Source organism: Enhydra lutris, unplaced genomic scaffold, assembly GCF_002288905.1.
Source record: "Enhydra lutris kenyoni isolate GAN:26980312 unplaced genomic scaffold, ASM228890v2 scaffoldscaffold12, whole genome shotgun sequence".
Lineage (NCBI taxonomy): Eukaryota > Metazoa > Chordata > Mammalia > Carnivora > Mustelidae > Enhydra > Enhydra lutris.
Window position 1 is genome coordinate 53,616,543 of NW_019154096.1, and position 20,975 is coordinate 53,637,517.

General features: G+C 36.8%; 1 protein-coding gene across 3 annotated transcripts in view; it reads left to right on the forward strand.

Moving 5' to 3' along the window:
* Positions 1 to 20,975, forward strand: part of LOC111145162 (beta-transducin repeat containing E3 ubiquitin protein ligase) — a 218,970-nt gene that overhangs the window by 135,943 nt on the left and 62,052 nt on the right. The window contains exons 1-2 of one of the 3 annotated variants that reach the window (XM_022499861.1): positions 1,670 to 1,725; positions 17,535 to 17,624. In XM_022499861.1, coding sequence (XP_022355569.1) covers positions 17,598 to 17,624 — 27 coding nt within the window. In that variant the 5' untranslated portion in view covers positions 1,670 to 1,725; positions 17,535 to 17,597. Of the gene's footprint in view, positions 1 to 1,669; positions 1,726 to 17,534; positions 17,625 to 20,571; positions 20,616 to 20,975 lie in introns of those variants that run through there. The other 2 variants (XM_022499860.1, XM_022499862.1) reach the window with 2 other exon arrangements.

The following is a 20,975-nucleotide window of genomic DNA, read 5'->3' on the forward strand; positions in this document are numbered from 1 at the left end:
CATTTAAAAAAAAAAAGATTATTTATTTGACAGACAGAGATCACAAGTAGGCAGAAAGGCAGGCAGAGAGGGGTGGGGGGGAAGCAGGCTCCCCGCTGAGCAGAGAGCCCGACGTGGGGCTCCATCCCAGGATCCCGGGATCACGACCTGAGCTGAAGGCAGAGGTTTCAACCCACTGAGCCACCCAGGTGCCCCCTTTGTACATTTTTGAATTGGGTTGTTTGGAGTTTTTTGTTTGTTTAATTTTACAACTTCTCACATGTGCGCACATGAATGAGAGGGAGGGGCAAAGGGAGGAGGAGAAAGAGAATCTTAAAGCGGACTCCCTGCTGAGCATGGAGCCCCATGAAGGGCTTCTCCCAGGACCCCCAAGATCATGACCTGAGCTGAAATCAAGAGTCAGGTGCTCGGGGCGCCTGGGTGATTCAGTGGGTTAAGCCTCTGCCTTTGGCTCGGGTCATGATATCAGGGTCCTAGGATTGAGCTCTGCGTCAGGCTCTCTGCTCCTCGGGGAGCCTGTTTCCCTCTCTCTCACTGCCTGCCTGCTTGTGATTTCTCTCTCTCTGTGTCAAATAAATAAATAAATAAATTTTTAAAAATTAAAAAAAAAAAAAAAAAAAGTCAGGTGCTTAACCAACTGATCCCACCCAGGCACCCTTATATATTCTGGATGTTAATCCTTCATCAGATACATGATTTGCAGATATTTTCTCTCATCCCATGGGTTGCTATTTTATTACTCTGTTGATACTTAGAATTCTGAACTTGCTTTCAATTGGATTGTTTTTTTTTTTTTCCTCTGTTCTTAAGTATTTAAAAATCCCATTGACATTTATGGTCTTCTAGCTGCTGTTTGAGGTGATAGTGGCAAGAATGGACTGTAATTTTATTTTATTTTATTTATTTTTTTAAGATTTTATTTATTTATTTATTTGACAGACAGAGATCACAAGTAGGCAGAGAGGCAGGCAGAGAGAGGCAGGGAGGAAGGCCCCTGCTGAGCAGAGAGCCTGATGAGGGGCTCAATCCCAGGACCCTGGGATCATGACCTTAGCTGAAGGCAGAGACCTTAACCCACTGAGCCACCCAGGCACCCCTGGACTGTAATTTTAAACCATTGATGAAATTATGTTGTTTTGAGCTAAGTACTATGTTATTTTTAATAAAAGAAAAATTCGGAGAAGAGGACAAAGAGAAGGAACTATTTATTTTAGGATCCAGACTTTGAGAATTTCTAGTGACCAAACATTTACTATAGTTTAAAACTAATTATTTAAAATAGAAGGTAATAATCATGGTTTAAGTTATTACCAGCTAAGTATAAACTGGAGCTTTCTCGTGTCCAGTGTCACCTGCATTTTCAAAGACCAATAAACTAGATTCCTAATGACTGTGATCTGCTGAACAGTGCTTAAAAATAGATGAAATACTTTCCACCTAAGTCCCTACTTAAATTTATTTATATACATGGGCATATGTTTTCCTTTATGTAAGTGTATGTCTGTATGTATATAAATCTTCAAGTGAATAAATGCATAAATATACATGGTATTCTAGCTTACAGAATTAGAAATGTAATTCAGTTTACTCCCACAGAATAAGATTGAAGATAATGAGAACTGAATTAAAGCTTACTTTCTTTCACAGAATTCCTCAGAGAGAGAAGACTGTAATAATGGCGAACCCCCTAGGAAGATAATACCAGAGAAGAATTCACTTAGACAGGTATGAAATTCAGTCTGTCTTAAAATAAAAAGCTACCAACAACAGAAGAAAAGACAGAAAACCCTCAATTTGCCATTCGTTAAGCACTGGAGCTTAAATTAAGAATACTCTGAAGTTGAGGTGGCTTACAGCCATCAATTTCAATCAGGTAACATTGTTTTTCCAGTCTTTTAAAAATATCCTAGGTGTACAAGTAGAGGAAAGGTTGATTGCTTACGTTTAGTGAAAACAACACCAAAGAAAAGTTTTCTTGTTCAGGAAAAATAATTTGAAATGCTTCTTAAGTGCAGATAGTAGAATAGTTGCTTTAAACTTACTTTCCTTTGAGATTCTTAACACTTTTTTTTTTAATTAACAGTCAAAAGGGATCTGCCTCTAGTGAAGTTAGCTCCTTTTAGTCTGAGCAGTATTTGTTTGTTTTTTCTAAAAGTAAAGGCCATTATTGATGATGATAACTTAAAAAAAAAATTTCTCCTCACTGTACCCCACTCCCCAAAGATAATACATTTTGCTTTGAAAGTTAATTCCATGGTGCCCTCTTTTTTAAAATGAAAATGTCCAGAAACATTTGCTTAAAAAATTTGCTCTTCTCACTGCCTGCAGCAACCTCTAACATCTTTTGTCCCCAATAGCAACAAAAACAAGTTCACTAGAATATTGCCAGAGAATAGGTATACGACCTCTTCACTTTTAGTGTAAGGTTGGATAAGATGAGCACCAGCAGTAGCCAAAGTATTTTCAGTTTACTTCCACTTACGGTACTATTCTTAGGAAAAAAGAAAAGAGGTCTGATATTTGTCTAGTGTCCACCACAAACCTGGTATTTGTTTCATTCCATCCTCACATTCACCCTACAGAGTTGGTAGATAGGGCCTCGATTTATAGATGAAGAAAATGGAGACTTAGGGAGCTTAGGTGACTTGCTTATGAGCTCGTGAGTGATTTAAAACCCAGATCTCAATGTTGCTCAAGCGTTTCTACTTCTGCCTTCTGATTCCAAGTTTGTATAACAGTGTTAACATAGGGAAAAAGTACTTGAAACTGTGATATACTCATTTTTTATTTACTATATGGTAAAAATTTGGGGATGGGCACTTTTCCTTTTTGATAAAAATAATTGTTTAGTAAGTAGAACTGAATCCATTCAGGAAGCTTTTGTAAAAAACCTGAATGATTAGTAATTGATACTATGCAGTTACAGCTTTAACTATTTGGAGACAAACAGCTGATAATCTAAAACTAAATAAATAGGACAGTATTGAGTAAGATAAATTTAGAGGGAGAAAGTCTCTCCCCACTCTACAGAAACAACTGTCAGAAAACAATGACACGACAAAAAGTTTTGGCAACTTTATTTAAGCTAACAAACGAATTTTCACTCTGCAAAGTTATAAATTAATTTTAATAGGCTGATCCAGATGGTCCATTTGGAAAATGGATAGGCTGATCTGTTGAAAATTAAACTAAATTTATCTCTCTCATACTTCAAACTGAAGCAAGAGAGAGAATCGTGCCTATTAAGTCCAGCACATACAGATGGACCAGCAGGTCACACATGGGACTAATCTGATTCATTTTAAAAATAAATGCATACATTATTGAATCATTTTCTACTTGCAAGATCCGTTGTGTGCAGTACTTGAAAGAGATATGCTGTGGCTTTTTCATAGCTTTTTAGCAGATTTGCTTCACCCTCTCCACTTTAATATAACAACCATTTTGTTTTTGTTTGTGTCTTTCCTCCTAGTGCTCCAAAATGATTTTTCTAATATCTGTCATTCAGTGTTGAGATCCAAGCTCTGGAGATTAATTAGGTCATGAGGCTTTTTCCCCTCCTCTCTTTGTAAAGGGTTTTATCTCTATTCTCTTTATGAAGAGCATGAACTCAGTGTTCTTGGAAAGAGAAATGGCCTTTAGAAACAGGGAAGTAGGAGATCCTCCTGGGGCCCTCTGAATCTTTTAGCTTCTGGGTGTTTTAACAGCCCTATGAATGCAGATTTGTAAATTTATTGCAGTGCCATCTGGTTTTTTGCTCGAACCAGATTACTGTTGGCTTGTGTCTGTCTATTGTGGTGGTCACTCCCTAGGAGCTTGCTTTCTCAATCTTAGGGAAGAGTGATGAATAGCAGGGGTCAATAGAAGCGGGTCACAGGGCAGCTGTCCAGGACTGCCCTGAACTTGATTACCCCACTGCTGATTTTTTTAATGTAGGACATAATATATAAGCTGTTTAAACTCCCTCTTTTCTCTGTTGCATGACAATAATGAAGTGCCATTTGCTCCCTCCCCCCCTCCCACTTTAGTCAAGTTAATACAGATAAAAAGATGTCAAGGCTGCCTTTTACCTAGTGTTGATGTAAGTAGGATTTGCATCATGTAGGCCAATCCCTTGAGATTCTTTTGCAGATATTTCTAATGGGATTTCAAGGAACTCTTTCACTATTGATTTGAAAATGCTCAGTTAAATTCTAATAAGTTTAGTGTTGTTTTAAACTGATTTTATAGTTCACGTATATTGTTCTAAAATACAGTCGCAGGTGAAGATAGACTATGACCACTGCCTGGTAACTTCGAGTTATTTAAAAATATGGAGGAGCGGAAAGAAGGGTCATCACTACAATTCTTACAGACATTTAAAGGATAATGAGGGGATATTATAAATAACTTTAAACCACAGTTTTGGCAACTTAGATGAAATGGACACATTCCTTGAAAAATACAACTTACTGAAACCAATGCAAGGTGAAACAAATTTGAATAGCCTGATGTCTAGTAAAGAAATCACATTATCAAAAGGCCCCCAAATGGTTTCACCAGTGAATTCTATCAGACATTTGAGGAATAAATAGCTCACTCTTGTACAAACTCAGAAAACAGAGAAGGAAAGAACACTTCCTGACTGTATTATGAGGCCACTGTAACCATAATTCCAAAACCTGACAAAGACGTTAGCAGAAAAAGAAAATATTGAAGGAGAAAGTCAGGAGACTTGGTGACTGCCGTCAGTGTCACCAAGCCATTTTTTATTACCCATTTTTCCATTTAATTTCCAGTATCAGAAGGCAGGAAAGTTGGTGAGGAAAGAGAAGCAGTGTATCCTTTTAAGGTTCTGAATTTGGGAATAATCTCTTTACTTCTCCACATTAAGTGTGAACTTCTGTTTAAAGAATGTACAGTGGCTACAATTTTCTTTCTACTTTTGTTCCTAAAACGTGAAGCCAAGGAAACCATAGCAACTGTTTTCAGTGCTTTTATTCATATCTGCAAACAAGGGCAAAGGCCTGGGAGGATACACGAAAGTACTCATTACTTTTTGAAAATGTAGCCTTACAACATGCAACTTCTTCTTTGCTTCACATTGGTGCTAATAGGATCTGTCAGCCCTGCCTTTCTCTGTAATTGAGTAAATTGTGACCTCTATCTAATCCTTCCCCATCCCCCATTCCCTTTGTGTATGTGTCCACTTACCATCCTGAGAACGTGGGCAGTGATAAATAAAGCATTGAGTAGAGCTCTCTCAACTCTTTGAAAGCAGCATGATGCCAGCCCTCTAGTTATATTTCTTTAAGTGTTTACGTTTTTCTGTATTCTTTCTCTTGTGTAGCTGGAACCCTGGGGATGCAAAGCCATGAGAGAGGCCAAGAAGCTAACAAAGTAGCTGTCTCCCTTGTTAGCTTGTTCCTTTATTCTTTAAAAACAAGATAAAAACCATCTGGCTCAGGGCATTACATTTTCCTCCCCCATGCACCTCTATAGATGGAGACTTCACCTGCAGTGAGGGTTTACATTGATTAGGGAGGGAGCAGTAATTCAAGCTCCCATCCTCTTCAAGGATACTTTGCAGTCTTTAAAGGTGCTGACCCACTGAGTTAAACTGTCAAGGGAGGATAAAAAAGTATCTTCATCCCAGGAGGTAACAGCTGCCAGGTTTTCAACACCTTGCGTGCTGCTGGAAAAATGTCACAATTGTCAGCTGAAAGAAAAATGACTCTTGTCATCTTCTGTTAATGACTGGGCCTTATAAAGGGAACTACATAAGCCTTTCAGAAGGAATAAGTAGATATTTTCCTTTCCTACCCCCATGCCCCTAAATTCCCGTGTTGTTCTAAACATTACCTTAAACTAGATCCATAAAAAACAGCAGTGAAGAACCTAAACAGCCCCATATAAGCATGGAGGTCTGATTGGCATAGCTCCTTTATACAGTTGGATGAGTAGGAGGAAAAAGCACATCACTGACACAGAAAATGACATTATAGTGTGTATTAACAAAACAACAACAACAACAAAAAGTCATTCATAAGCCAGTGAACTGAGAGAAAACACACTGTATTTCTGCTCTTTGGAGGACAATTTGTTTTCAAGCAGCATCCAGATGGGTAAATACCACGACATTTCTTTTTTCAAGAGAGCCACTTCTTTTCTTCCTTTAGAAAAAAAAAAAAAAGAAACTCACTGAATTTACTTCCTTTAATAGCTCTATAATGTTTGTATATGATGGCATTCCCTTCTTTCTGATTTGATTGATGAGGGGAAAGGTTTAATGAAGTCCCTGATATTAGCCAGGCAAGTTTTTTTTTTTTTTCTATTTGTTTTAGGTTAGTCATTTTAATTGTATTGAGTAATTAGAAGGTACACACAGCCAGGGGAGCTTTGTTCTGATAATTGCTCAAGAAAACCCATTCCCTATCTGCCGTTGCTTTGTGTTAAGACATTTCTCCCTCTAGTGGCAATAGTAAGCACTTTGACTTGGCAGTAGGCAAGGTGTAACTGCAATATGACAAACTATGCTTAAGGGACTATCTTGTAAATACTTTAGTTTGGGGTTTGGCATTATTTCATTATATATGTGTGGTTTTTTTCCCCTATGAAACTTCCTACCTCCCCCCCCCCCCGCCCCCAAAGTGTTTTGGGCTTTGGATGGAAAAAATTGCCTGAGATGTTTATTAAAAAAAAAAAAAAAAAAAAAAAAAAAAAATCACAGTGCATCCTGGGTAATGTTTTGCAGCTTGACTTAATTTTAGTCATCTGTTTTAATTACCTATTTATAAAAATGCTTTTGCATTTGTAGACATTATTTAATACTTTGGAAGAAGCACCTCATTTGAAATAAATAAATAAATTGTATTTATTTTAAATAGTCCATGTAAAAGACCTTAAAGGTAATTAATGTAGGTCTCTTAAGTAAGACAAAAGTGATCTTTCCAAGTCTGATGAAGTGATTTGTTTATTTAACTTCCCTCTTTGGCTGAATCCTTTAGAGTCTAATAAACTTTTTAAAAAAAACATGGTTTGGCAATTTGTGTCTAGCTACAAAAACCCTTCTTCAAAAAGAAGCAATTTAATAACAGGCTTTCTTAAAATTACTTTGAGGAAGGAAGACTGTATAGGGGGTTGGTGTTTTGTTTTATTTTTATTTCAGTGTAATCATTCTTTGATAAATTGTGTAATCACTGACTTAGTAGAAAAAAATATTATTGAACTCCCGGGTTGCAATGACCATAAAATAGTGTATTTTCATATAGAGACTTGAGATATTGTGAATAAATTATAAAGGAAACAGCTTATATGCTGGTCGAAGTCCATATGGACCCAGTTCTTTTTGTGTTCAGTGCTTAATGTGGATGTACCATTTTAAGAAAAACAAAAAGATGGGGGGGGGAGCCTATTGTGCCCTTCTATATGAGTCTTTTTAAAATCTGCCCTAAGAGTAACTTGGAATGAGAACAGATACAGCATTGCATCCATTGAACGAGATTGGGTAGCATCAGTGTGGCGTTCTTAAAGCCCAGTTCCAGCTTCCCTAGATGTTGCCTTGTAGTTTGGTTTTTCTATCCCATATTCTTGCTGGGGACTTGATTTGATGTGACCATATATCTGAAGGTCCCTGTCTCCCCCTCTCCCCTGCTTCCTGCCCCCCAATCACTAGCCATTTTCATTATACTATATCTTGTTTTGCTATAGGGCTGCTGAACAGATTTCTTAAGCAGCTTTTTGCAAGGTTAAAAGAAATGCAGCTTGGTAACAAGTTTGTGTCATTTTAAATATATACCTTCTAGTAAATAAGGAGAAGTCTGGCAATCAATCCCTTTTAGTGTGTTATATGTTTCACCTGACAACTAAACCTTCTATTGATTAGCCATTACTTTGTTAGATAATCCTATGTCATTGAATCCATTGTAAAAAATTAAACTCTTTAAAATGTTTTACCCTAGCAGCACTGTGAAAATTGAAAACTTGTTCAGAATTACAGCCTGCTTTCACAAAGAAGGTAGTTTTCAGCAAGGCATCTTCCTGGTTTATGCTTATGTGCTTTATATGCAATATAAAAATGTATTAAAGTACTCCAACGCAAAACTCTCTGCTTCTGGTTCAGCAATGTAAGCTACCTTTTCGAATGTTGCATGGGGACAGGGCCTATCTTGCCAGTGGCAGTTATACTCACTAGTTTAATTTTAGCCTGGAAGGAGTCTTATAATAGTAAAATATTGAATGTAAGAATACTGAATTTTTTAGCCTTTTTATTCCAGAGTGATCTTAGGACTGTGCCAAGTTGTAATTTACTAATCTGTGTGACTTCCTTGGGGTGTAGGCAAGATTGTTTACCCATTTTACAGATGGGATGGCTAGAAAATAAAAGCTTATGTATACTCTTACTCTAAAAACTCTGGCAAGTCTAGAATTGGTTTCCTAAATCTATATAATATTCCCCTGGTGTCTTATACTCACTTCTGAGAGAAAAGGAATTTTGGAGGGAAATAAATTAGTTTTCTAACCTGCCATGACTATTTTTTCCCCCAGAAAATAGCATAATATTTTTATTAATTAACTAGACAAAACTTTAGTTCATTTTCCCCCAAAATATTAACTGTATACCTTTATGTTTTTATTGGAGTAAATTTTTCATACAGTGAACTGCATAGATACTAGTTGTATAAGTCAATGAAAATATGATAAATTTGTCTGCCTGTGTAACCACACCCTTATCAAGCTGTAGAACATTTTCATTACCCAAGAAAATATCCTTGGTCTCCTTCCAGCCAGTTTTCCCATTGCCCATGAGTCAAACATCGATCAACATACTCTCATAGGTTAGTTTCACTTTTTCTAGAATTTCATGTGATAGAATCATAGATTTTTGGGGTCTGACTTTCAGTGTAATGTTTATGAGATCCACCGATTCCGCTGTGTGTATCAGTAGTATATTCCCTTTTATTGTATATTCTGTTGAATAAATATACTGTAGTTTGTTTTCCTTCCCTTTTATTGTATATTCTGTTGAATAAATATACTGTAGTTTGTTTTCCATTCTGTTGGTGAATACCCAAGCTACTTGCATTTTTTTTTAAAGATTTTATTTATTTATTTGGCAGAGAGAGAGAGAGAGATCACAAGTAGGCAGAGAGGCAGGCAGAGAGAGAGAGAGGTGGAGGCAGGCTCCCCGCCAAGCAGAGAGCCTGATGCGGGCCTCAATCCCAGGACCCTGAGATCATGACCTGAGCCGAAGGCAGAGGCTTAACCCACTGAGCCACCCAGGTGCCCGCTACTTGCATTTTTATAAATGTAGTTGCTATGGATGTTCTAATATAAAGCTTTTTTGGTGAGTATGTGTTGAATACTTCTTGATGTGCTTATTAGCTATTTGGATGTTGTCTTTTGTGAAGTATCCATTTAAGTTTTTTGTCATTTAAAAAAACTGCATTGTCTGTCTTACTGAGTTCTAGAACTCGTGATATTGGCTCTTTGTGAGATATGTGTTCTGAATATTTTCTCACAAGTTTGCCTGTTTATTCATGGTGTGTTTTGATGAGAAGTTTCTCATTTTTGAATGAAGCCCAGTCTAGTAATCCTTACCTCATGATTGTACAGATACTCTTAAGTTTTCTTCTAGAGTGTTTGTAAGTTTTAGCTTTTACCCTTAATTCTGTGATCCATCTCAAATTAAGGCTTATGTGGGCTGTTCATTATTTTCCCCATGCTTTTTTATTCAGTTGTTTTGATACCATTGTTGAAGACTTTTCCTTTCCCCCATTGAATTACATGAGTGCTTTTGCCAAAAATTACTTGGCTGTACAAGTGTAGTCTGTTTCTGAACGTCCTGGAGAAGAGGCTGCTGGTAGATGCAAAGCAAAGGGTACCAGCAGCTGAGGCACTGACCAACCCCTGCTTTAGATTCAACAGAAGGCAAGCTCAAGTCCTCTTTTTTTAGAAGTGTGTATCAGTATTTTTTGTAATTTATTGTTTGTAATAAATTGTTTGTAAATAAGGCACCTTTATTGTTTGTAAATAAGGCACCAAATACTACGCTCTTGATCATTACAGCTTTAGTAAGTCTGATTCAAGTAGTGTGAGTCTTTAATATCCTTAATTTTAATATTGTTTTGGTTATCATAGATACATTTCTGTATAAATTTTAGAATCATTAGCAATTTCTTTTAAGAAGTCTGCAGGGTTTTGATTTGGATTTTAAATATATACTGGGACACACACACATACACACACACTCTCTCTCTCTCTCTCTCTCATGTATTCATTTCAGTAGAATTAGCCTCTCAATAATATTGAGTCTCCAGTCTATAAACATAGCATATGTCTCCATTTAATTTTGTCTTTTTAAATATTTCTAAGCAGTATTTCTTAGTTTTCAGTATACATTTCTTAAACAGATTTATTTCTTTTAATGTTTTTCAATGTTAGTATAAATTTTTTCATTTGATTTTTTATTCTTGACGCTTTCCTGTCATTTGTGAATAAAGACAATTATATTTCTTTTCCAAGTTATTTGCCTTTTGTTTCCTTTTTTTTGCTTATTTCAATGACAATGGCCTCTGATATAATTTTAAATAGATGTGATAAGGGGGCATCTTTGCCTTGTTCCCAGTCTCAGAGGGACTGTGTTTGGTCTTTTGTCACTAAGTATGATGTTAGTTGAAATTTTTTTAGATGTCCTTTATGGGATTAAGAAAGTTCCCTTTTATTTCTAGCTTGCTGAGATTTTGTTTTATTGCTGTTATTGTCATTATGAGTGAGTGTTTAATTTTGTCAAATGCTCCCCTCCACACTTGCTCTGTTAATATGGTTAATTACATTAATTGACTTTATTAAGAATTTTTGTGTCTGTATTCATGGGGGATATAGGTCTGTAATTTCCTTCCTTCCTTCCTTCCTTCCTGTCTCTCTCCCCCGCCCACTTCCTCCTTTCCCTCCTCCCATCCTCTCTCCCTCCTTTCCTTCTTCCCTCCCTTCCTTCCTTCAGGCTCCACACACAGCATGGAGCCCAGTGTGGAGTTTGAACTCACAACCCTGAGATCAAGACCTGAGCTGAGATCAAGAGTTGAACACTTAACCAGCTGAGCACCCAGGCACCCCTGTAGTTTTCTTTCTAATGTCTTTGTCAGGTTTTGGTGTCAGGGTTATGCTGCCCTCATAAAATGAGATAAGTTTTCCACTCCTCCTCTGTTTCCTAGAAGTGTTTGTGTATGGTCCTGGTGTTATTTCTTCACTAATATTTAATAGAATTCACCAGTGAAACCATCTGGGCCAGAAGTTTTCTTTTTGGAGAAGATTTTGTTTTTTAATTTATGTGGAATAATTTTCACTTACAATTTCAGTTTCTTTAATAGATATAGAGCTATTCAGGTTGTCTTTTTCTTATCATGTCAGTTTTGGTATTTTGGGTCTTTTGAGAAATGTACCCTATTTTTATTTATTTATTTATTTATTTATTTATTAAGATTTTGTTTATTTATTTGACACAGGGAGAGAAACAGCAAGAGAGGGAACACAAGCAAGGGGAGTTGGAGAGGGAGAAGCAGGCTTCCTGCTGAGCAGGGAGCCAGATGTAGGGCTTGATCCGGGGACCTTGGGATCATGACCTGAGCCAAAGGCAGCTGCTTAACAACTGAGCCAACCAGGCATCCCAAAATGTATCCTGTTTTATCCAACAGATTATAAACTGTTCATATTTTTAATTTTAATATTCAGGTTATTCTATATTGGGCTAACAAGAGCCCCTTTGACATGTGCCCCTGTGACATACCTCTTATTCCCTGTGTATCTCCATGTTTATCTTGTATTTTCCCTGTGCAATCCTGGAATCGGTGTATCTCCAGAGAGCTGTGGTTCCTTTCAGTGTAAAATGGTATTTAGAAGCCAAGTTTGAAGCATTAACTTATATTTTACACCTATATTGATATATTTTCAAAACCATGAATTCATATTTGTATCTGCAATTCTAATTCAGTACCACAGAGTTTGTTCTAGATCTCTCCCTTTTCATATTTATGATTATTTGTTCTTATAGTAAGAAACCTGTTTTTTTTTTCTTTCAGCACTTTAATCGTGTTGTTTCTTATCTTCTAGTCTTCGTTGTTTATGGTGAAACTTTTTATGTCTGCCTTTATTTGTATTGTTGGCTCCCATGTATGGAGCATCCCTTTTTTCTTAGGCTTTTTCCGGGTTTTGTCTTTGATACTGGTTTTCAGCAGTTTTGACTGTTTGTTCCTAGTTCTTGTTATCTTTGTATTTAATCGCCCTAGAGTTTGCCGATCTCAGATCGGTAAGCCAATGGTTTTCACCAAGTTTGAGAACTATTTGATCATTATTCTTATAACTTTTTTTGTGCCCCATTCTCACTTTTCTTGTGGGTTTTCAGTTTACAACTATGTTAGATCATTAACACTTACCCACAGATAACTGAGCCTCTGTTCATTTTTGTTCTTTTATTCTCTCTATCCTTCAGTTTAGATCATTTTAGTTGATCTCTCTTTAGTTCATTGACCTTTTTGTCTGCCATCCCCACTCTGCTTTTAAACCCATCTGGTAAATTTTTAAATTTCAGATAGTATGGGAATGCCTGGGTGGCTCAGTTGGTTGGACGACTGCTTTCGGCTCAGATCATGATCTTGAAGTCCTGGGATCGAGTTCCACATCGGGCTCCCAGCTCCATGGGGAGTCTGCTTCTCCCTCTGACCTTCTCCATGCTCATGCTCTCTCTCACTGTTTCTCTCTCAAATAAATAAATAAAATCTTTTAAAAAAAATTCAGATGTATTCTTTGCAGTCGTAGAATTTTGGTTCATTTTGGGTTTTCATTTTTCTGGTGAAAATTTCTGTCTGTTTATCCATTGTGATTGTATGTTTCATTTAAGATGTTGAATATTATAGCTTCTATAAAGCCTTTATAAGCTGGTTCCCATACTAGATCATCTTAGGACCATTTTCTACTGGTTCTTTTTTCTCTTGACTCTGGGTTCCATTTATCTGCTTCTTAGAGCTAGCAGTTTTTGATTATATAGTGGACATTATAAATTACTCATTGCAGAGATTCTGGATTCTTTTATCTTCTGCTGATTAACTTACTGACTGATCACTGTGACTTCACAGACTGTTGGTTTACATTTGTTAGGGCAGGTATGTTTTGATTTTTCCCATGAAACTAAGGTAGAGGCTTTACTCCTAAGACCTGCTGTTTACTGTCGATGCAGGGTCATCCCAAGTTTTTCGTGAAAGTTTGAGATGCCTATTAAGTTCCTGTAATTTAGTAGGAATCAGAATCTAAATTCTGTCTCCCCTCATGGGCAACAGCTTCAGTCCCTACCCCAGTCTTTCAGTCTTCTCTTACTTTCCATTGGAATCCTTATAGTCTCCCATTCATTTATGTAGTTTGGGGATTAGCCATGGATTAGAGGAGAATTGAGCCTCCCCTGTGGGTCTGTTTTCTATGCTTTCTCAATCTTCAGCCACTGTGGCAGCCCTGAGCTCCATCTTTTGGCATATCAAGCCAATAAACTGGCTTTCTAACTGAATTTTAGTCACCCTGCATCAAGTAGATTGGTGAGTACCCTCAGGGAAAAAGCACATATACATGGATATTACCCTGTGTGTTGCTCCTCTTTGAAGGTCAGTCTATTCTCAGTCTATTCTTCCCCTCAGTTTCTTACTACTTTAGGTCATTCTCCAGTGCCTTTAAGTAGTTATTGTTAAAATTTTTCCCTGTGGTTTGTAATTGTTACCTTATGAGGGTTAATCCCATGTAAGCATCTCTGGCATTATTAGAACTTGAACTCTTCGGCTTACATTTTTTATGTTATTCAGTATATACCAATCACTTCATAAATGTCTTTTAAAAACATAGGAAGTTTCATCTAAAAGCTTTTATGTTGTCTATACCTGAATAATAAATGTTTGTAGTATTAGTAGTTGCAAAAAAGTACTGAACCCTGAGCCCAGAAGATACGTGCTCTAATAGCTGCTATACACAAAGGTCAGATGATCCAATTTATTCCTTTAAAATATGTATTGGGGGGGGCGCCTGGGTGGCTCAGTGGGTTGAGCCTCTGCCTTCGGCTCAGGTCATGATCTCAGGGTCCTGGGATCGAGCCCCGCGTCGGGCTCTCTGCTCAGCAGGGAGCCTGCTTCCCTTCCTCTCTCTCTGCCTGCCTGTCTGCCTACTTGTGATCTCTGCCTGTCAAATAAATAAATAAAATCTTTTAAAAAATAAAAAAATAAAAAATAATAAAATATGTATTGGGGATGCCTGGGTGGCTCAGTCCGTTCAGCTTCTGCCTTTGGCTCAGGTCATGATACCAGAGTCCTGGGATCAAGTCCTGCATCAGGCTCCCTGCTCAGTGGGGATTCTTCTTCTCCCTCTGCCTGCCACTCTCCCTGCTTGTATGCTTGCTCGCTCGTGCTCTCTGACAAATAAATAAATAAAATCTTTAAAATATGTTTTGAAATAATTTCAGCTTAAATTGTGTAAGAATAAAACAGTTAAGTGGTTATAAATTTCTCAAAGTTTAATTTGAATGGAAAACCAATTTTATAATACTTTTTCTCCATTTTCTTAAATGTTTTTACCTACATCTTTCCAAAGAATGATAATTGACCAACATGAATAGCTCATCCATTGCTGACATAAATAATAGGAGAAATCATAGCTTTTCCTCACAGAAAAATAATTCCATTTAATAAATGTGGAAGGAAAGCAGGAAATCTAAAAATCACCATCAGAACACCACAGTGAAAATTATCATAGGCAAGATCCACCAATGGATGCTAAAATTAGCAGGCAGAAGTTGAAGTAGAATCCAAGTATTTGCATCATCTCAGAATATTTCTCCCAATATATTTTGTGATTCCTAAAGGAAAAATAAAAAACTTACAGTGGAGAATCTTGGCAGATATGACCATAGGCATATGATAAAGTCTGACATCACTAGAAATACTTAACAACCTGCCTCCTAACTGTATGTGTTGAGAAAAGTGCATCACCTTTGTGGTATCCTTCCCAATGATGTATAACCCTCATCTGATCATGAGAGAGCATGAGACAAAGCCAGATTGAGAGACAAAATATAGACTAATCAGTACTCTTCAGAAGTGTCATAGTCCTAAAAGATAGGACTGAGAAATTGTCATAGATTAGACGAAACTAAAGAGACATGATAACTAAATTCAGTGTGGCATCTTGGGTTAGATCCTGAATAGAAAAAGGATCTTAGTGGGAATTGGTGAAATTCAGAAGAAATTCTTTATTTTGTACCAAGTTAATTGTTTAGTTTTGATAAGCATTCTGTGGTTATGTAAGTCATTAACATAAGGGAAAGCTGGGGAGAAGGGTATACAGAAACTCATTTTACAACTATTCTGTAATTCAGAATTTTAAAAAATGGATTTTTTCCTTTTGTTGCTTATAAGAGATTGCCTATGTCTTAAGATTTTTCTCTTTAATTCCAGCACATATAGTTCTCCAACATTGTAGTTCTCAAAAAGTGTTCCTAAACCAAGAGCATTAACTTCAACTAGGGAATTGTTATAAAAGCATTCTCAGAAGCCTGGGGGTAGGACCTAACAATTTGTGCACGGGGGGGGGGGGGGGGTGTTCCTTTCCTTTTTTTTTTTTCCCTTCAGATTTTATGATTTTATTTATTTATTTACTTACTTACTTATTTACTTACTTTTAGAGAGAGTGAGCAAGTTGGGGGAGGAGCAGAGGGAAAGAGAATCCAAAGCAGACTTCATGCCAAGCACAGAGCCTGATGTGGGGCTCTATCCCATGACCCCAGCCAAAATCAAGAGTCAGTTGCCCAGGGGTGCCTGGGTGGCTCAGTGGGTTAAAGCCTCTGCCTTTGGCTCAGGTCGTGATCCCAGGGTCCTGGGATGGAGCCCCGCATTGGGCTCTCTGCTCAGCAGGGAGCCTGCTTTCTCCTCTCTCTCTGCCTGCCTCTCTGCCTACTTGTGATCTCTGTCTTTCAAATAAATAAATAAAATCTTTAAAAAAACCCAAAAAGTCAGTTGCCCAACCTACTGAGCCACCCAGGCACTCCAACATTCTGTGTCTTAACAAGTCCTCCTAATGATTCTGATGCATGCTAAACTTTGAGGATCATGATTTATACAAACATGAAGGAAAACTTAAAAACGTTGTTATACTGTATTGGCCAATTAATAATATTTGCTTACCATGAAGTGTAACCAGTTTTTTAAATTGTGATAAAATACATGTAACATAACATTTACCATCTTAACCATTTTTAAATGTACAGTTCAGTGGATTAAGTACATTCACATTGTTGTATAACTGTCACAACCATCCATCCCCAAAACTCTTCTCATTTTGTAAAACTAAAACCCTCTACCCATTAAACAGTAATATCCTATTTCTTCTCCTAGCTCTGGCAACCATCATTCCACTTTCTAACTCTCTGATTTTGCCTCCTCTTAAGTATTTCATATAAGTGGAATCATATAGTATTTATCGTTTTGTGACTGGCTTATTTCACCTACCATAATGTCCTGAAGGTTCATTCATATCATAGTATAAGCCAGAATTTCCTTCCTTTTTAAGGCTGAATACTATTCCACTTGATGTATATGCCACATTTTGTGTGTCCCTTCATCTGTCCCTGGACACTTGGGTTGCTTCCATGTTTTGGCAGTTGTGAGTAATGCTGCTAGGAACATGGATATACAAATAACGTTTTCAAGATTCTGCTTTCATTTCTTTTGGGTATATACCCAGAAGTGATATTGTTAGATCATACGGTAGTTCCAATTTTAATTTTTTGAGGAACCACCACCATGCTGTTTTCCACAGCAGTGTATGTATGCTTATACATTCCCACCTGCAGTGCACATTGGTTGCAGTTTCTCCACATCCTTGCCAACACTTGCTGTTTTCTGTTTTTTAATAGCAGCCATCTTGGGGGCACCTGGGTGGCTCAGTGGGTTTAAAGCCTCTGCCTTCTGCTCAGGTCATGATCTCAGGGTCCTGGGATCGAGCCCCGTTTCAGGCTCTCTGCACAGTGGGGGGCCTGCTTCCCTTCCTCTCTCTTTGCCTGCCTCTCTGCCTACTTGTGATCTCTGTCTATCAAATAAATAAATAAAAATCTTTAAAAAAAAATAGTAGCCATCTTAGTGGGTATGAAGTGATATCTCATTGTGGAATTGATTTGCGTTTCTGAAATGATTAGTGATGTTGAGCATCTTGTCATGTGCTTCTTGGCCATTTGTATATCTTCTGTGGATAAATATCTGTTCAAGTCCTTTGCACATTTTTGAATAGCGCCCCCACCTTCCATACGTACAGAGAGACCACTGCTGCTTACATACTTGTTCATGAGCTCATCGGTGGCTCTTGTGGGCTCTCACTTTCTTTTGCTTCTATCTGCCTGCCTTGTTTCCAGTACCCATAAATCTGGAATTTATACGTAAGTCTCTTCATGTGTTGATTTTGAGAATAGGACAGAACTTGAAAACTGTATGTGACCACATTTTAATAAACCTGTTTCTAAAAAATTGTCTTTACAGACCTATAACAGCTGTGCCAGGCTCTGCTTAAACCAAGAAACAGTATGTCTAGCAAGCACTGCTATGAAGACTGAAAATTGTGTGGCCAAAGTAAGTAATATTACCCATTAGTAGTATTATACTACATCATAACAATGCTTTATTTATAAACATCTTCACTCAGTATTGTTGTTAAAGATTATCACAGGATTTTATATTTAAAAAGGAGTACATCAGGTATCATTTCCAAAGCAGACAGCAAATTGAGTCTCCCATCTCTTCAGTTGTAAAGGAATTTTTTGGTTATGCATTCTGGTCACACTTCTGTCTAACTCACATTTGTTACTTGACACTGGTTATGGATTATTACAAATAAGATTTGTGAAAGAAAATATACAGTTATTTTTATAAGGTTGTTCATGGGTTCTAAATGTAATTAAGTATAGAATAACCATTGTAAGGATTGTGAAGTATGCTATAGAAAATTCAATTATTATATCGCTATTACTATTTTTTGGGTGGTCAATAATAGAAATACTGTTTTTGTTGATTTTGATCTGAGTGGACAGGTATGTTTTATCATGCATATGAGCTACATTTTCTCATGTATAAAACATGTGCATATATATAGATAAAAAAGTAATCACATGTTAGAGACCTTATGGTCTAATAATTTTATTAAGTATGGCTCTAATCTTCCAAGTATCTCTAATTACATAGGAACTTTGACTTAAATTTAGGTAACAGCAATTTTGATTATTCTAGGAGTAAGTAAAATTCCAGTATGGGCTGGACTTTTACCTTGCATATATGCAAAATTACTGCCTTAATAACTATTCAGGGTTTTGTCACTGTTAGAACATTCCCAACTTTAACTAGTTTAGTCTATTTTATTATAGACTAAGGCTCTCAGTTACTTACTGTTATTATTTAGAGTTGGAGCTGGTAATCAGGTAGTCTCCATCATTTGCTACAGAAATCAAAGGACACCTCCACATTTTTTATTATTTTTAGTTTATTTCTTAAGATATGCTGTAGTTACCAGACCTACTTAACCAACTGAAAGTATATCATACAAACTATAACCGTTAGAAATGATCCATGTAAGAAATGTCAGTTTATTTAAAATTATAATTTAAAAAGATAGTCAGTTAAGTATCTCTTAGAGTTTCTTAGTAATTTGCTATAAAATGTGAAAACAAGAAATTACATATATTTATTTTTTTCAGTCATGTAGTCACAACCAGCAAGTGCTAATTGGCCCTGTTTTGTATCCAGCATTTGTACATTAAAATGAGGTATCAATTATTTGGGCCTTTAAAAATAATTCTCCTTTTTGGCTACATTGCTCAGTTTCATCACAAGTGGGTGACTTCTGGCTAAACAAGGTAAAATCTTAGCATGAGCACCGATCCAAGGACGGGGTGACAATTTTAATGAGTTTCATTGAGAGCTAGCCAAGTGAGCATCTGTTCCTTTTGTTTTCTCCATACTTTGTAAGCCAGGATCTCTAAGCTATAGAGTCATGTTGGTGTGTGTCTGTACGATGTGTTTTGTTTTGTTTTTTTCCCACCCTCTACTTCAGTGGTGCATGGTTAGAAATCTTCTGGCATCTGGCACAATGGCATAATTTCTTCCATGCTCTTGGGTGAGGAAATAAGTTTGCTCATTGCTGCTCATCTGTCTGTTTCCTTTGCTCCCAGATGGTGACCCTCTCATCCCATTCTTGCTTATTTTAACATTATTCTGACACCACATCCTTTCATCATTTCCTTTAATACCCCAATTTAATAATGATTTCTTTCATTTCCTATTGGAACCCACCTAAATTTCTGGTTCCTTTTATTGGCCCACATCCTGGCTTCTGGTTCATTGCCTCTGATTTGAGCCATATGATCAGTTGGTCAATGGCAAATAAAAGCATATAGCTAAAAAAAATTTCTTTCTTTTAACAGCCTCCAGTGAGGTATCAATAACATGAGAATAGAGAACAAGTTTTCCCTTTTCTATTTACATGTGTTATATATATCTCATGATTCTGTGCTGTTTCTACTGGCCTCATGTATTGCTTGACCTTTGAAAGGTAGTGACTTGCCATTATTTTTGTAGGTCTGCAAGCTTGTCCCTGTTTCCTGCTCTTCACCTTTAGCCCTTAACTGAAGTGTTTCATCTGCTACACTTGATATGGCTGCAGTAGCTTTTTGTTTGGTACAAGTGTCTATTGTTGATTCAGATTGTACTCCAAAGTGGCCTTGAATGTCTAACCATCTCCATGTGAGAGCAACTATAATATAGTGATATCAACATTTTTGTCCTCTAGTTCAAAGGAGCTAATTCAGAGTAACTTTGGTTTGGTGGAGATAGTCATTATTATTATTGAATATTGTTTATTATGAGTTTTAGAGAAGACATTAATACCAGTCATTCCCTGAAAAGCAGCAGAGTTGTTTTGTTCAGACCTTATAGTACGTAGTATGTGTCTCTTCTTGGCCAGAAATACCTTACCATGAATGTTTTATAATTGGTCTATGAAGAGGGACCCTTCTGTACTGTTTAGACAATAACAAAACAATGTGGTAAGACAAACTACAGTCACTCTAGGTTAATGATAATCTTCTGAATCTCTAACTTGAAGAATGAGACCTAAGAAAAGTTTTCAAACTAAAAATGAAGGATGGGTCATTTTATCAGTGTTAACTTAGTCTAAGTAATATTCGGAGGCATTGAAACATCTTTTCTTTTCATCCAAAGCCTTCCTTCTTACTAATTATAGCCCTGTAGTTCATGAGACTTGTTTGGAGCATGATGAGCTCTGTATTTATTATAGCTTTAAATGGACAGTCATTATTGACTACCAACTTAGTCTTTAAAATCAATAATCACATTGTACCTAATTGTCAACCTTGATGATGTTTTTTAATTGGTAAAGAAAACCAATAGAAAAATGAAGAGCATTAATTTTTTATATTCTCTTTTTTGCTTACTTTATTTAAATACTACCAAAAATTTTGGTTTCAGGTTTTTCCCAATTTACTTTTTACACATGCATGCGCAGAATTAAGATTAAGTTGTTTAAACGCATCTACCTAGATTCCTGCCCAGGTAGGAGAAGTTCTGCCTCTTTATGTTGGGAAAATAAACCTCTTCAGTAGTCCTTTGTAGATGTTCTGTATTGTGGTTTTTGTTGTTACTGTTTTTTACTTGAGACTAATAATCTGTTTGCAACTGACTGAGACAGAAAAATGTGATGTTCCTTTCCACTCACTCCAGATTTTGATAGAAGACTTGTTTTATTTATTTCCAAAATTATATCCGCAGGAAACAAGCTGTTTAAATTCAGATTATGCTGAAGCAAAATGGTCCTGGTATGAGAAGCAACGTGCTGTTTTACGAGCACAGAGTCCCTTTTCTCATAACTGATTGATAGTAAATATTTTCCTGAAGAATTATTGCCAACCATGA